General features: G+C 44.0%; 1 protein-coding gene across 3 annotated transcripts in view; it reads right to left on the bottom strand.

Annotated features, from left to right (window-relative positions):
• Positions 1-17,504, bottom strand: part of MAP3K20 (mitogen-activated protein kinase kinase kinase 20) — a 109,926-nt gene extending 92,422 nt beyond the window's left edge. The window contains exons 1-3 of one of the 3 annotated variants that reach the window (XM_088659096.1): positions 16,967-17,504; positions 8,919-9,182; positions 3,414-3,602 (exon numbers count right to left, since the gene is read on the bottom strand). In XM_088659096.1, coding sequence (XP_088515222.1) covers positions 3,414-3,572 — 159 coding nt within the window. In that variant the 5' untranslated portion in view covers positions 3,573-3,602; positions 8,919-9,182; positions 16,967-17,504. Of the gene's footprint in view, positions 1-3,413; positions 3,603-3,733; positions 3,879-8,918; positions 9,183-16,966 lie in introns of those variants that run through there. The other 2 variants (XM_088659037.1, XM_088659065.1) reach the window with 2 other exon arrangements.
• Positions 17,505-18,042: the final 538 nt, after the last annotated feature.

The raw sequence follows: 18,042 nt of genomic DNA, 5'->3' as shown, positions 1-18,042 counted from the left end.
AGGGGAGGAGAGCTGTTGTACACTACTCCCTTGAGGACACACTGGCTCAGGGCTGGCCTAGATGTTCTACTAACTGAAGCAAAATTAAACACAAACTATATTCCACAAACAGAAGCCAACTGGACAGGTGGTGAGATCTTAGTTCAACACTGTCAAGGATATGTTGTCCCAGTAGTGGAGCAAGCCGATCGGGCGCCTGGGGCAGGACTGCTGAGGGGGAGGCGGCGGGCGGACCGTTTGGGGCAGCGGGGAGCTTGCGCATGCCCAAGCCACCATGTCTCTCCCAGGAGAGATGCGTGGGCTTGGGCGCACTGCAAGCCCTGCAGTGAGTGCCACCGCCATTTTGTCACCCTCCTCAGTGGTGACACCTGGGGAGCACCGCCCCCACCACACACCACTTCCTCTGCCCCTGTGTCCACAACGACACCTGAGGGCAGCAGGTGATCTCGGGGTAAGAAAAGTGGCACAGGCAGAAGAAAAACATGTCCACAAAGAAAGAGCCAATAGCGCTCGAATAAAATAGTGCTCCACTTCTTGGAGAACGTGTTTTTCCCTTTGCTGCACAAGCTTCCAAAACTCACCAGCTCATATTATTACATTTTTTCCTACCACAGCCAATTCTCCATTCCGCCACCTATAAGAGCAATTTCATGACCACTCACCAAACCTGAGGTAGCCTCAGGGATGTTAGCCTGAGCTCCCTGAGGGAAAGGTGGGGAACAAATGTGAAAAACAAATATGCATCAAGCACTGAACCCATTACGAGAGCTGTGTTTTCTCAGTGCAAGGAAGTGTGGATACCTAGTGTGGATACTTGTGCTATCAAGAAGCAATGCGAACATCTGCAATAAATTAAGTACAAGACCCAGAAACACATTTATTACAAGATTCCATAGTAACCCAAAAGGCGAATCCTGCTTCTCGCCCTCAGATCTCCAGAGTTGTTAAATTTGCATGCAAATATGTTATAGGTGGAAATAAATGATTAATGTTAGTAGCTGAAGAAGTCAAATCCCCATGACTGGAATAGGTATTTTATTTACTGGTTCAAACAACAGCAAACAAAGGATTTTAATTACATATTTCCAAGACTGATACTGCTCGGTATTCCCAATTGTCTGCCAAAAATATATTTATGGAAATGAACTGTTGAGGCATCTCAGTGATCTTAATTTTTTTAAAAAACAAAACAAAACAACAACAACAACATATCTGATAATGCATGCAGTTACTTTTTCTTAAAGCAATCTTTATAGGAACCATAAGCTACAGCCAATAAAAAAGAAACCAGATCGTATAAGGAGGTTGCATACATATCATATATTTAAACCATGTGGCTTCCCCCAAAGAATCCTGAGAACTGTAGCTTATCTCTCACAGAGCTACTATTCCCAACACCCTTAACAAACTACAGTTTCCTGGATTATTTCGGGAAAGCTATGTGCATTAAATGAATTGGGAAAATGAGAGATTTTTGAATGGCTGTCCTAGTCATAAGTACTCTGAAGATCACACTGATTACATTTGAAATTATTTTAAAGCAAACATCCATGGGGCAGTTCAGACTAGACATAAGCAGAACTGTGATGTTAACTTATTTTGACAACAAACAGAACATCAGATTGGCAGGGCATTTGTTCCTGACTAATAAAAACAATCAACATTTTTTAAATATATATATATATAATTTTATTTGGATTACTATTTAATAGCAGATATGCAGCACAGGCCATTGCCTGTTTAGTCAAAGTAAACCCCAGTATTATTTGTATGCCGTGCATCTGAATGGGTTTCCCTAGCCACTCTGGGTGGCTCCCAACAGAATATTAAAAACATGATAAAACATCAAACATTTAAAACTTCCCTAAAGGGCTGCCTTCAGATGTCTTCTAAAAGTCTGGTAGTTGTTTATTTCCTTGACATCTGATGGGAGGGCGTTCCACAAGGCGGGTGCCACTACTGAGAAGGCCCTTTGCCTGGTTTGCTGTAGCTTGGCTTCTCGCAGTGAGGGAACCGCCAGAAGGCCCTCGGTGCTGGATCTCAGTGTCAGGGCTGAACGATGGGGGTGGAGACGCTCCTTCAGGTATACTGGACCGATGCCATTTAAGGCTTTAAAGGTCAGCACCAACACTTTGAACTGTGCTCAGAAACGTACTGGGAGCCAATGTAGATCAATGCAGACCTTTATTATTACCCTGCCCATCTGACTGGGATGGCTCATCCACTCTAGGCTGCTTCCAACAGATTAAACCTTCCTTAGAAAGCATACATAGCATTGTGGCTTTCACCTGCTTGTAAAAACTCATATCAGGTGTGCTCTTATGGTTTTCATACTCATAAGCTACTCAGCATGCAGACAAAAGACTACAAAGCAAATGCTCAATCATATGCATCCTTATTTAGGAGCAAGTGTTACAGGTCTCAGTAGGACTTACTTCTTACTGAACCTGCACAGGAGTGAGTTCCAAGTATTGCCAACATATCCGTTACCAATATTGTTGTGATATCTTGCTACCTGTGTATAAACAATGTGGCTTTGATGAGTTGTGCTGCCTTATAATGGAGGCACATGTTCATACTGAGAATGCCTACTAGTATGACAACATGTTTCTGTAAATACAGATCGGATTGAAATATGATGTTGCACATCTAGGCTGCAATCCTGCCCTGAACTGTGAGCACGCAGTTCCCAGGAAAAACAGCATGACATGCACTTATAACTTTTGGGTGCAAAAACCATTGGGCTGGCAATATTTTTAGCAAGGGAGGGACCACCTATTTGGCTCTTGTTATATGCCTGTTTAAAAATGAGGAAATCAACTTGATTTTGATTCTACTGCATCCAGTGACGTTCTCATTTTTTAAGTTTACTTTTAAGCGGTCTAAACCACTGAGCCGAGGACTTGTCGATCAGAAGGTCAGCAGTTCGAAACCCCATGATGGGGTGAGCGCCTGTTGCTCGGTCCCAGCTCCTGACCACCTAGCAGTTCAAAAGCATGTCAAAGTGCAAGTAGATAAACAGGTACCGCTCCAGCGGGAAGGTAAACAGTGTTTCCGTGCGCTGCTCTGGTTCGCCAGAAGCGTCTTAGTCATGCTGGCCACATGACCTGGAAGCTGTATGCCGGCTCCCTCGGCCAGTAAAGCGAGATGAGCGCCACAACCCCAGAGTCGTCTGCGACTGGACCTAACAGTCAGGGGTCCCTCTACCTTTACCTTTTACACTATGCAAAAAGTTTGATAAATTGAAGCTATTCCATCAAAAGGAAGCGATAGGAAACAGCCTACTGATTTGTTTGAAAGTAGTGAAGCCTGCCAGTATTAAATGCTTGCACACAGTTGAATAAAAGCTTCTGCCAATTTAACTTAAATCTTAGCAATTTTTCCGATAAGAACTGGATAGGTTGCATGCTTACCTCTTTCTCTATTTTAAGCAACTTCTTCACAGCCACCTCCTTGTCCTGTGATACCCATCGGGCTCGATACACACTCCCGAAACTCCCTCCGCCACAGTTTTCAAAGAACTGCAAGTCATCAAATTTAATTTGCACAAATGAAGCACCGAGAGACAACATCTCATAATGACAAAATAACCACGGCAAAATCTGCAAGAAAAAAGGGAGGGGGACAAAAAACCTCGTTATGCTTTCATTGCCATGGTTCACCTATTCTGAACTTTCCCTTAATACGACAACGCAAACAAGGTATGAATGGTATAAAAAGCTGTGCCACTCACACTATATATTCTGTCCAGACTCTTGAAGCTATTATCTGTGGAGAAACGGCTAAAAAATTCACCGCATTCTCTGCTATTTTCAGATGCTGGGACCACAGGAAAAGGCTCCGTGTATGTGTGCTCAGTGACGTACACTGTCAAAAGGAAAGCTCACTTGCAACTGTTAGCTTGCCTAGGAGTTCTGGAATCTGGGGTATGCTATGTATCCATGTCGTGATCACTTCTCGAGAAATATACATAACCTAAGCTCCTGAATATTCTGGCACAACAACTTTAGACCTCTCCAGACCAACAGCTCTGTCTGCAAATGTTCCCTAAGGTAGAAGCATTTGTTATATACGGCGGAGGGAAAAGTTGGCCAAAAGACAAGTCTGTTCCAGAAGTGGCTTAGTTGTGCCTCCAACAGCAAGTGCAAAATAATTTACCGTATCTTGCTTGCAACGCGCAAAAACCCTATGAGTATGTGAAGGCACACTTCTTCTTTCTTATTCTTTATTTTAAAGAAAAAAGAATAAGAGATATCATATTTCCTGCCAGCGGAACAGAACATTCTTGTTCTAAGTCACGGGGTCTCTTCAAATCATCTTTAATATTATTATCCAGCCGATTGCTGGATCACTTAAGAAGACTGACCCCTGACCAAAAAAAGTCATCAAGCTCAAAAATCCACATATGTCAGGTTCATGTTGAAAGCAAAGTCTAAAAGTAAGCTTTCAGGGGAAACCCAGTGTAACTTTAAAAGCTGGCACAGGTACATCCAACTTAAGAGATTTTTAAAAGTATAAAAGTAGCAGCCACATGGGCTCCTGTAGAAATTATTGCATGATTTTGCACAGAATAAGATGCTCTTGCGAATGCACAACTAACCTTTCAGCCTGAATTGGCCTCACTAGTTGAGAGGGACGCTATGTGTGGTCATTTTCTAGACACCAGGAAATCTCCACCAATTCCACACCTGTTCACACACCACTTAACATTAACCTGTGTGGTGCTGCTTAAAATAAATAAAGTTAACAGTTTGGAGAATTAGGTGATACAGTCCTGCCACAGCCTGTTTCTTGACAAAGATATATGTGTGCATAAGCATTGTGTTTTTAATTCAGAGCTTAGTTCTCTAGGGGGGAAAGGGGCCAGATTGAATAGTTCTAGATTCAAAATCCTCTTGCGTTTCCATGCCTGCTGCTGGCCAACAAAGTGGACTAGTACCATTATTTCCCTATTACGAAATGGGGAAGGGGCCAGAGTCCAAGTCACAGTTACTTGCAAGAGCTGCTGATAGGAGTTTGCGACTCAAGTGAAGTTTCCAACTAGTGACTTGCAATGCAATTGAGTACAATGTTTGGTGCTTTGTATTAGCAAATAAAATGCTACCCTATCCTATGTAAGGATCTGTGAAACCTCATTGCAAACACTTAGGCACATGTCTAACTTTAGTTATATGTGTACCAAAGACAATGAATATTAGACACAACTGAATTTCCCCTATGTACACTCACACTACGGTTGTGTAAGTGCACACAAAGTTCAATTTCAGTTGACTCATCTTCATTTGAACCCAATCCCAACCCCAGCAATAAGATCAGATGAAAAGAAGAAATAGAGCAAGATGTAATCAGCATATTGATGGCATATGCAAAACACACGATTCTGCAAGCTTCCATGGCTCCATATATAGATTGGAATAAGAGTACAGTAAGGATAAAATGGACCCAGCCAGGAATGCCACAACATTACCTACTGAGTCCCACAGCAGAAACAAGGGAACAGCTCAGTGAAAGAGCATCTGCTCTGCATGCAGAATATCTGAGGCTCAGGTCCTAGAATCTGCAGGTAAGACTCTCTCTGAATTAGTAGAGGTTGAACAAAGCCATCACGGCTACTAGCTGTTGATAGCATTATCTGCCCTGTTTTCTGCTGACATGACAGATGCAAAGAATTCGTGAAGCTTCTCTGCAGTCTCTTTACCCACCTCTGAACTCCCTCATCATCCAGGATCAGCACTAAAACTGGTCTAATTAATTATGGGCTGAAAAACCTCAACTATGCATTTGCAAGGGGGTCGGAACATCGTACCTACGGGACCGCCTCTCCTGGTATGCCCCGTGGAGGACCTTAAGGTCCACAAATAACAACATTTTGGAGATCCCGAGCCATAAGGTGGTTAGATTGGTCTCAATCAGGGCCAGGGCCTTTTCAGTACTGGCCCCGACTTGGTGGAATGCTCTCTTCACAGGAGACCAGGGCCCTGCGGGATTTGACATCTTTTCGCAGGGCCTGCAAGACGGAGCTGTTCCGCCTGGCCTTTGGGCTGGACTCAGGCTGACCCCCTATGTTTTCCTCCCTTATGGTTTTGCTTTGGGCTACTTTAAAATGAGGCTGCATTTTAAAATTTAAAATTTAAACTGTATTTTAACCCGTATTTTAATTAATTGTTCTTTCTTTTACGTCTTATTGTAATTTTATTGGTGTTAGCCGCCCTGAGCCCAGTTTTGACTGGGGAGGGCGGGGTATAAATAAAAATTTATTATTATTATGACCCACAGAGTCCCTTCCAACTTTATGATTTTGTGATCATAGTTACTTCAACCTTATATCGCTCTAAGCTACATCTTCTGTGACAATTTTCACGAGGAAGAAGGAGACAACATCCTGAACCTCTCAAGAGTTCCGTGGTCCTGTCATTTGCTGAAATACAATTGGGAACTCCTAGCTCCTATTGTATGAGAACCATGGGGAAGGTTATGGAGATTGGCTTTGTTGCCTGCAGCAGATTAGTAACACATGATGTGCATTTGAAGGAATGGTTCTGTCATTATCCATCATATAAAGACATTTCTAAAGTATCCATCACCTTATGAAAAGGAAGTGCTTTGTTTTGGCAAGGTGACAGCTGCTTTATAAATGTCTCTATAGGATGGATTGAACTTCAATTTTGATCTAAATAAGTTAATGTGCCCTGAGACTTTTTATTTAAAAATACCCACACACACTGCAAGATGTGAGCTTATGTTCTGTGGATTTGTTGAGAGTGATAGGTGAGTTTTTCACTTCCTGACAATTATTATTTTTATAGCTTAGAAAATGTTGTCTTCCGCACCAAGGAGAAAAGAATCCAAGACCTTTTGTTGCATTTTGTATTTCAATTTTAATGCCCAGCAGTCTATTGTCATGTGTGCTTTGTATATCCAACTCTTTTAACAACAGCACGTTCAGTTCAATATAGTTAAATAGATGCTCAGTGGGTTCCTGTTATCTGATAGCTTGCCTTTATACCTACTCTAACTATAGGTTGCTCCAAAGTAAGAATAAGCCAGCATAGGAAAGAGGAAACCCTACGCACATTATAGTATAGCGGCAGGCTAAAGAGTTCCTTTTCTCCCTTTGGGAAGCTCCTGGCTTCCTTGAAATATTATTTGCAGGGGGAGAAATACTGTTTTAAGATCTTAACCTTCAACAGAGATAGGAGCCAAACTCCAGGTTTGTACAGAGTGACTCATTTAGTTGTTGGTATATGGTTAATAAAAATTGTCACCTCGTAATTATGCAGTGAAGCTTTATTAATTCTGTTCTTTTTTTTCACTCTAGCACACAAAAGGGATTCGCTTTGCTACATTCTATGGGCTGGCTGGGCTTGGAAAAAAGCTGATTGCCTTTAAAAAGTAATGACTGCCTCTAGGTAATAAAGGAGGTAAGTTTTTATTACTTTAAAAAAAATGCATTCTCTCTCCACATAAGACCTATCTATGTGCCACAACTGATGTTTGTTCATTAAAAAAAAAAACTATTGCCAGGTGGTAAATTTTGTGGGCTTCTTTGCAAAGCTGAACTTGAACCCTGGAGATGTGTGCCATTTTCCCCCTTCCAATGAAATCTATTGTTCAGAGTCAGGCATGGTTAAGGAAATCCTGTATGCTGTGGTTGCCACTCTTTTGGGACTCCAGCTCCCATCATCCCAAGCCAGCGTGGCCAAGGGGCAGGGATGGTGGGAGCTGTTGCTAGGCTACTTCTGGAAGGCCAAAGTTCCCCCACCCCTGCCCTAAAAGGATCCCAATGCTTCCTTAAGAGGTTTATCTAAAATGGAAGGGAAAATTGCAACGGCAGCCAAAAATCCAATGGAACAAGAATTCACATTTTATGCATGCTTATGATTTCATAACACAATTATGTTATAACTGTGTTGTCACATATGGTTGCAGTTGAATATATTGTGCTTGCCATTGCGGCTCACAGAAGCCTCTTTCTGCACCCCTAATACTCATGGTGAACATGTGCAGAACGTGCCGTTTTCCCTGGCAATAGTGAACCTACATTCAGAAGGGCATTATGAACATTGATCATGGCCTATGCTACTATCCTGATCCATCTTCTATTTGGAGGAATGACGAAATGCGCACATAAATGCCTAACCCAGCAAATGGTCAAGTTAATGAAGCAGATTGTGCATAGCCCCAGTCAGAAAATCAGCAGAATCTCCCTCTTCTAGACCTAGTCAGTAAATCTTCTAGACCTAGTCAGTAAATCAGTCCCCTGCTGATTTAGTGACTAGGTCTAGTCACAAATTGCAGTTTGGATCAGAGTTTAAGGCAGGCATGTCAAACCTGCGGCCCTCCAGATGTTTTGGCCTATAACTCCCATGATCCCTAGCTAGCAGGACCAGTGGTTGGGGAAGATGGGAATTGTAGTCCAAAACATCTGGAGGGCCGCAGGTTTGACATACCTGGTTTAAGGCTTTTAGGCTGAAATCCTTACCTGGGAGTAAGTCCCACTGAACTCAATGGGATCATTTTTGAGCAGGCGTGTGTATTGAATTGTCCTTTTGGGTTGCTTACTTTCTGGTGTTCCTGGCATTTTTATTAATTAACAATTTATTTTCTTTTTAAACTGGGCGTTATTATCACTGTACTGTATTTTACTGATCAACACACCTTATGCGTAACTAAGATGGGCAAATGGGTAAAAATGATTTTTTTTAAAAAAATACAGCAGCCAATGCCTGCTGTGGAAAAATCCAGTTTCCTCCTTTGCCCAAGCTTTCAAGCCTATGAAACCCTACATGGCTTGGAGCCACATATATCAGATGCCATTCTTCATCCGGTATTGAGGAAAGGGGCACAGCTTCAACCAGTCCTCCCCCCCCCCATATGGTTATTCCAAAGGAGAAAGGTCTTCTTCAGCTGGAACTCACCAGAACTCAGTTCTGGCACCTCTCAGGTGGGTGCCATTGCCATTATAAGAGAACAAGGGAGGTGTTCATGGTGAGTTCTGGCATCTCTTTTTCTAGAAAAATAGTGCTGTAGAAATCATTTCCCATAAAGGCCCACTGAAGCCTGTGGTTGTTGCCAGTTCAGGTGTAAGGAGAAAGCTGAACATATGCCTTCTGAGATGGTATCAAGATGGGTGCAATCGTCAGTGTTCTTTAAGGCACTGTTCTGAAATGAACACAGGGATGCTATGCCCCAAGAAAATATATGTCAGCCATACTTCAAATTCAGTAACTACAAGTAAGCTATCACAGGATGATCACCACTCAAAGACACTTCCCCATTTCTGTTCAAACTCATTTTGTCATAAACTGACACAGATTTTTTTTACACCCATGCCTTGAAACATATTGAATAGTATATAAGTTGCAGTACGGCACCTTTAGTTTACCATTTCACAGTCAATTTAGTGACTGTAAATGAAAAGCTCGCTAAATGTAAGACATCATATCCCAGTATATCACTGCGTGTCTGCAAACTGTAAAAACCATGTATTTTAACAGAGTGCCACATCCATGACATTACATGCACACACAGCTGACTATCATAATAATATTAACTCATTTGGAATTGTAACATTCAGTCACCCAATTCTCCAGGTATCCAAGAATTAAATTCTCCTATTTCCAGCTTAGATCTTTAAAATAAAAAGCAATAAAGCAAGGCACTTTGCAGCTTTCAGTGATTCCTTTGGAAAGGCATTGTGCCAATGTATTGCCAATAAAGCAGTAACTACATTTGTGCTAGCTTAAAATATACAGCAGAATGTGCCAAGTTTCCTTATTTGGGAAAGAAAACACAGTTCCGTGGCTTTCGAGGACTTTGGCCATCCATTTTTAGATTCACGATTTCGTATCCCTATACAGTACTGCAATTCATCTCTTGGGATTTCAAATGCGGCCCCATTCCAAGCACCCTGAAACAAAATGAACTCACTATTCCTCTAAGTGGTGGAAAAAGAATCTATGCAGTACTGTATAATGATGCTAATATGCTACAAAAGGCACAAGAAAGCCTGGATTTCTTAGCAAACACAGCTCTGTTTCAGCCTAAGCAAATCTGAGAACACGTATTATGACTGGTCATCTTTTCCTCTCTTTTTTCCTCTCCTGCTCATTTCCCTACCCTCAACCCCAGGCATGGATCCTGCTACCTTCAGCAGCTGCTCAACAGCAGAGATAGGTAGATGAACCTCTTCCTGCTAATGACTCTACCAAAAAAAAAGGTTTAACCAGACAATTCTCATGTTGTAAAGCAACCTGCTGCAGGCACAAACACCTTGCCAGAAAGAAAAAAAGAAAACAATGTATTACAAATTTTCTCTCCGGTTTTCCCGAAAGCTTAAGTTGCCAAAAAAAAAAACAACCCCAAAATGAGGCTGATCAGCTAAGAACAACAGAAGCAACACTAAGGCTGCAATCTGAGAGCAAGCCTCCTTAAAATCAGTAGCAATTAGTTCTGAGTAGAGGTGTATAGGAGTGTACAGTAACACATAAAATGAGGACTGATGTTTTGTTTGGGTGTGCAAGGATGCAAAGGGGGGGGGTTACTCTTTCGTTGCCAAGTTTTAAGCAGAAGGGATGTGCTGGTACCAACAGCAGTTATGGTGGTTAAGAGAGCATGGTATAGGTGCCTTCAGACGTCAGTATTTTGCAGGAGAGAGCACTGTTCGAAATTAACCAGGGGCCAGGCACATTTTGCACCTAGATTTCAGCCACTTGTGACCAAGTAATAATAATAATAATAATAATAATTTATTATTTATACCCCGCCCATCTGGCCGGGTTTCCCCAGCCACTCTGGGCGGCTTCCAACAGAAACATTAAAATACACTAATTTGTTAAACATTAAAAGCCTCCCTAAACAGGGCTGCCTTCAGATGTCTTCTAAAAATCTGGTAGCTGTTTTCCTTTTTGACATCTGATGGGAGGGCGTTCCACAGGGCAGGCGCCACCACCGAGAAGGCCCTCTGCCTGGTTCCCTGCAACTTGGAGCTGGACCTCAGTGTCCAGGCAGAACGATGGGGGTGGAGACGCTCCTTCAAGTATACGGGACCAAGGCCGTTTAGGGCTTTAAAGGTCAGCACCAACACTTTGAACTGTGCTCGGAAACGTACTGGAAGCCAATGTAGATCTTTCAAGACCGGTGTTATGTGGTCTCGGCGGCCGCTCCCAGTCACCAGTCTAGCTGCCGCATTCTGGATTAGTTGTAGTTTCCGGGTCACCTTCAAAGGTAGCCCCACGTAGAGCGCATTGCAGTAGTCCAAGCGGGAGATAACCAGAGCGTGCACCACTCTGGCGAGACAATTTGCAGGCAGGTAGGGTCTCAGCCTGCGTACCAGGTGGAGCTGATAGACAGCTGCCCTGGACACAGAATTGACCTGTGCCTCCATGGACAGCTGTGAGTCCAGAATGACTCCCAGGCTGCGCACCTGGTCCTTCAGGGGCACAGTTACCCAATTCAGGACCAGGGAGTCCTCCACACCTGCCCGCCTCCTGTCCCCCACAAACAGTACTTCTGTCTTGTCAGTATTCAACCTCAATCTGTTAGCCGCCATCCATCCTCCAACCGCCTCCAGGCACTCACACAAGACCTTCACTTCCTTCACTGGTTCTGATTTGAAAGAGAGGTAGAGCTGGGTATCATCCGCATACTGGTGAACACCCAGCCCAAACCCCCTGATGAGCTCTCCCAGCGGCTGCATGTAGATGTTAAAAAGCATGGGGGAGAGGACAGAACCCTGAGGCACCCCACAAGTGAGAGCCCAGGGGTCCGAACACTCATCCCCCACCACCACTTTCTGAACACGGCCCAGTAGGAAGGAGCGGAACCACTGTATGACAGTGCCCCCAGCTCCCAACCCCTCTAGACGGTCCAGATGTGCCTGGCATCTGGCATTTTCACCAGCTGGAGGTGCATGCCTGGATATCCTTGGATCTTGACTGTTTTCACATACTAATACCCCATCCTGTTGAATTCTACCAGTCATATTTTACCTGCACAATCGGAATGAATTTCTGTGCAGCCAGAGCAGTCACCATTAAGAAAAGAGGTCGGAATAGGCCAATATATATGTAGACTGCCCCTGGATCAAGTGACTTTTCTTCTTTAAGTTCTCAAAGCTCTTAACCTAGTTCAAGGTTGTCATCTGAACTAGCCAGATGTTTAACTGATAATCAACCACAGTCGGTCCATCATTTGAAAAATGAAACTTTCGAGCCGTCTTGCCCCAAAATGGCAACTAGACATTCCAGTTTGGCAACTTTAACCTTGGTTTAAGGAGCCATTTGACACCTAGCTTATATACAGTATCCGAGTTTCTAACACGGGGAGGGAGTCAAGTGCCTACCGGAACTTCGGGATTTGCCCTAGCGCAACAAATCCAGGTGTTTGGGGGGTTTTTTAAATGGACTTTCTGCAGTTTGGAAAGCAACAGGGAAACCCAATGGAAAGTGTGAAGTGAACAAATGATTAACAGGAAGCTGTGTAAACACTCTACAAGCAACTTGGGATGAATGCTTGTGGTCATATAACCACCCTGTAAACAAATCAGAACAAATGCTCAATAAGCATAGGATAGCATCTAACCTCTGCAGCACACACTTTCTGCCCGCAAATCAGAATACAGTACTCAAAAAAAGGGTTGCCTGCAGCAGCTCCTATACGCTAAAAATGCTGTGCCCCTTCCACACTGTCTCAGTCCCTCGCTATAATATGGGGAAAATATATTTGCAGTTCATAGAAGAGTCTCACTAACACTCTCATGAAGCTTTAGGAATCACATGAAAGCCCAGACATTTTAACAAGAACAGGGACTATATATGATTTTTATAATGAATAATGTTTTTTTATAAAAAAATGAATGCAATTTTAAAATGCCATCTTAGCTGTGCTGCATGCTGCTATTACAATTTTACAGTTTTTGAGTAGGCAACTTTAAAATGTTTGAGGTTTGTTTATTATTTTCATATTTCCGCTCTTAGGAATTTTGTTTCAAATTAAAATGAATCAAGCAGGCTATAAATACTCAGCGCCATATCTATTCTTGTTTATTCTGCACATAAGGATTACTGAATTATTTGAAACATTTAAGCCCTTGGGGGAAAACACTACATGAATATTAAAAGTATATAGTCCATATGTACATGTCTCAAAGCATATAGGTAAGTCCAATAAATGTGTGAGGTATCAATGATTCAAAGTTATTTTAGCTGTTCCAAGTTTTAGCTTAAAGCAAGTATGAGGAGCTTCCTTATTCTTGGAAAACACTATAATCTCTGGCCAGTAGTCCATAGATCTGAAGCAGGCACAGGTAAGTGCAGGGCCAAAAAACTATTCTGCGTTTTTTCCAACCATTGTTCAGCAATTGAGGAGAACAGAAGTTGTATCTAAAAATGACGAAAGGGCACAGAAAATTTGGGTGAAATCCTGATGTGAACGTCCTTATATTCTACGTGTCATTTTTCCGGTGGTCTGCCATCTGCAGCCTCTTTGGGTGCCTGTATTTCCTCTTAAAAAACAAAACCATGACATCCTCAGCTACACTTTCTTGCAAACAAGGTGGGGAGTCTGCCTACTATGTACCTGGCAGCTGTGCCGTAAAAAAAAAAAAGTTGAGGTCTTTCAAAGTGAACTACATTTAAATCAACAAGGTGGAAATAGTTCTTTAAAAAGAAAGCTAACAGGAAGGGCTTCCCTTAAACACAAAATCAATGAGTACACCAATCCCGGGTTTCTATCCAACACAGTGCTGTGTAACTGTCCCAAAAGTGCAAGGATTTATTGCTTGTGCAATGGAACTTTCCCTCTCTCTTCTCCCCGAGGCCTCGGTCCAGTATACCTGAAGGAGCATCTCCACCCCCCATCATTCTACCCGGACACTGAGGTCCAGCGCCAAGGGCCTTCTGGCGGTTCCCTCACTGTGAGAAACCAAGTTACAGGGAACCAGGCAGAGGGCCTTCTCGGTAGTGGCACCTGCCCTGTGGAACGCCCTCCCACCAGATGTCAAAGAGAACAACAACTATCAGACTTTTGGAAGACATCTGAAGGCAGCCCTGTTTAGGGAAGCTTTTAATGTTTGATGGATTTTAATATTTTGTTGGAATACGCCCAGAGTGGGTGGGGAAGCCCAGCCAGATGGGCAGGGTATAAATAATAAATTATTTATAAATTATAAATTATTTATAATTTATAAATATAAAGTATTGTTTTTATTATTCCTTGCCCTCCCCAAATCTGGTAGAACAGATTTAAGGGATGCACTGAAGGAGAAGGGGAGGTAAGGAATCCCACTGCACAAGTGTAGACTCTTGAACTGATGTGACAATTACTTAGTGCCACATTGGATTAGGATACAAGCCTCAGGTGCTCAGCAGTCAGCCTTCCTGGCTGCCCTGCATCAATTAAAAGTTCCGGGAAAAATTAGTCCCATGTGGCTTTTTTAAAAAATATATTCAAGCAAACAAACAAAGCATCAAGCTAAAAGTAATAATAAAAAGAGTTATAAAAGCTGAAAGAATAAAATTACAAGATAATAAAATAATAATCATAGAAAGCTATAAAAATTATAATGAATGGGCTAAAATATATTCTGTAGTGGATTACAAGGTACATGTTTGTACTAAACAATCATGAATGTTGCCAAATTAACACATATTTAGTGGGAATGCGCCAGGTCATGAGCTTGTTTGGTCATATAAATTACAAACAGCCCCAAAGCAGATGCACAATTGGAGGGTTCCACATCACCCCCGGCGGTGTGTATTTTACGAGTCATTTTGTCGGAAATGGCAATGAACATGACATTTTAAAACCATAGATCTGTATGACAACAAGTTGTGTCCTTTCATCCCAGAGAGATCATTAGACGAGCAGCAACCAGCAGACACGGAATTAATTGTTGACAAGTAAGATTAGCATTGGTGCTATCAAAAATAGATAAGAGTCGTGACTCCAAGGAGACCTGTTTGCCAACGATAATGCCAATTTCCGCTACAACTGGCTTCCAGAACTTGTGTACATAGTTACATCCCCATCACATATGGCTGTATGTTCCTAGTCGTACTTTACAACCCTGTCGGCACAAGAGGGAACCAGATCTTACAATATAAGCTAGCCGGACCAGGGTTAAAAACTGGTGGCCTTCAAATAAGTATCCCTAAAGTCAGCAGACATGGACCTAAAGGGACGAATCTCGGAGGTATAAAATCTGGTCCACGCATGTGGGTTTTTCAGGTCAGTTGTGCAAGCAGGTGGGGGGAGGCTGCAGAGAAACACTTCGTGAAGAGAAAACACACCAGCAATGGCCACCTCACAATAATTAGGTCAAGTGCACCCAGTGAAATTCTCACGAGCCTTAAGGAAGAGACAGAGAAACTCTGTGTGTTTGTGTGTGTAGGCCCAGCCATCAGTACTCTGTCTCAGGCAGCTGCAAAGGGCCTGAACCCCAGTAACCAGGCCCACTGGTACTGATGCAGGCCCTGAAGCCTGGGGCCTGATGGTGGTAGCAGCAGTAGAAAGCAGACATTTTAATTTCCCACCAGTGCCCTGACATGCCATGGCTCCCTTTGTGGGTATAGCAAATGCCCTCTTACTTAGACCACTTGCATTTCCATGTTATCAGCTCTTTCGTGTTTTGTTTACGTAGTGATCCCACCTAGGACCAAGTCCATGAGGGTACCATCACCTAAAACTCAGTAGGCTTTACTTCCAAATAAACCTGCCAAATAGCAGGCTGTCAAAATTTCAGGATCTATTATCAGGGCTCCCCCCCCCAGATGGAACTTGCAGGAACTCAGTTCTGGCATCTCTCAGGTGAGCGCCATTGCCATTCTAAAAGAACAGGTGAGTACCGGCACCTCTTTTTCTAGAAAAATAGTACTGCATACTTTGTTAATTTTGGGGCATTCTGTTACTTAAAAGGCCAGAATGCATTCTTTACACACACTGTCAAAAGTGGTGGTGATGGTGGGAAATACCGCTTAGCAGAAGCAAACTTTGGGGAGTAGGCCTACATGGAGCAAGGGGGTGTCCCCAAAGCAGAGCTAAATACCCAAGTTTTTCCTTGCTCGCTTGCCTTTTTTGTTTCTAAACTGGTTCCACTCCAGCTGCTGCTGCAAACTTTTCGACATTCCTACGGGACCCAAAACGAGATTAGCCGCGAGGACGAGGATGAGGAATGCCCGAAACCCAGAAGATGACAGGTGGCTTGAATCATCCCTGCGCTCATTCCAAGGGCGGCGCTGCACAGGTATGCGCAATCCTGAAACCCAGGCGGCAGCGACGGAAGGGCCTGCGGAAGCTGCTGCCCTTCTGCAAACTTCCCAGCAAGTTACTTTTTTAAAAGAGAGGAAAGGCGTGTGTGTCGCCAAAGCGGGAACAGGAGAGGGTTTGTGTGTGTTCGTGTTCGAACTAAACGCAGAGAGGCTTCCAAGAGCAGGAAATGATCCTTTCAACTTGCTGAGAAACTTACATAAAACCTCTTGGCAGGCAAAGGGGGCTGCGCAAGCGAGACTGCAGCGCTCCCTCCAAGCGCCTGAGGCCGGCTTCAGGGAGGAAAAGAGGACTCCCTTTTCTTTTCCCCCGGCCGCCCAGACCCCATATAGGGCGGCCTGTTGCGCAAAGTGGTTTCTTCTCCTGTTCCAAAAGCGCAAGCCCTCGGCAACCCTCGGCGGGGTCGCTCGCCTTTTGGCGCTCAACTGTGCCAAGCGCGCGCCTCCTCCTCCTACCCTCGAGGCAAACCAAGCGAGGAATACGCTAGCTCGCTCGCTCGCGCCCGCCATATCAGTTCCAGACGTTCTTGGGGGACGCGCGTTCATCTCCTCGCAACCCGCCGCCGCCGCCCCCCTCCCCCTTTCCCACCCAGTCAGGAGAAACACCCGGGCTGCTTCTTCTCCTCCAGCGAAATCTCCACCCACCACCACCACAACGCTGAGCTCCGCCAGGCTTTGCAAGCAGAGCGCGCTTCCCTTACCTTCCTGGAGGGACCCGCCGAAAAGGGAAGCGGCCAACTTGTCCCGAGGAGCAACTCCGCTTTCACCCCGCAGGACCTCGGCTTGCTCCCCTGGGCGCGCGAGAGAGCGTGTGAATGCGAGTGTGCGTGCCCTGTCTCTCCCACGCTTCCGGTTAATGTCACAAGGAGTCACACACAACAACCCAGCCTCCCAAGTACCTTCCGAGATTGCAAGAACAGCACCACCCCGCGCCCGGCCAGGCTAGGAGCTGAGGGGCAAAGAAAGCACGTCCCGCCCACTTGGCGGCTGGCTCCGAGGCAACTGCGGAGTTTCCCCACAACACTGGGGAGGCGAGGGCGACGACGTTAATCCCTCGCGCTCTTTCCCGTCCCCAGCACACCGATACGGGGGACGGGGAGGGAGAAAAGATACTCGAGAGAGCCAACTTTATATTTAGCCCAACTAAGCCCCTGCCAAATTCGAAGGGAAGAGCCCAACAGAATAGAAAAAACTGCATCTCAGTCTCCACAGAAATGTTTAAATGTCCTGTTCCGGCCTCGTTTGCAAATCAATGCAGACTGACTTGCTGTTTTATAAGTACTGCTGAGGCGAGGTCATTTGCGTGTGTTTTTAAGTGCACGTTTAGAGGGGGAAAAGGTTTTCCCAAGATTTCCTGGCAAATGGCACCAGCTTTGTTTCTCGTTCAAGCATAAACAGCTACAAAAAAAAAAAAATCTGCGGGAGAACCTATATTTGATATAAGGAGACATGTACATTGCCATGGTGTGGCTAAAAGCCCCCAGGTTGCTCTAATCAAGTGCATTTTTAGTACTTGTGCTTTTGGATTCGACAAAAATTAGAAGGGAGACATGAACATATTTCTGTTACTTCAATCTAAGGGCCAAACTTCTAGTTGCACCATTTGCTCTCTTGAAGGCGACACAAAATAACTGGTCAGGGGTTTTTTTTTTGGAAAGAAAAAGCACCCATGCAACCTTCAGTCTGAATGTGCTCTCAATTCAGGTGGGGGGGGGGGTCTACTGAGAAACAACACAAACAAGCTGTTATTTGCCCCCAGATATGCCGTTTTAAAATA

The sequence above is a fragment of the Zootoca vivipara genome, chromosome 1 (genome assembly GCF_965207765.1).
Source record: "Zootoca vivipara chromosome 1, rZooViv2.hap1.1, whole genome shotgun sequence".
Taxonomy (NCBI): domain Eukaryota; kingdom Metazoa; phylum Chordata; class Lepidosauria; order Squamata; family Lacertidae; genus Zootoca; species Zootoca vivipara.
Note: the sequence above shows the minus strand (reverse complement) of the source record. Positions and strands in the feature narration are given on the sequence as shown.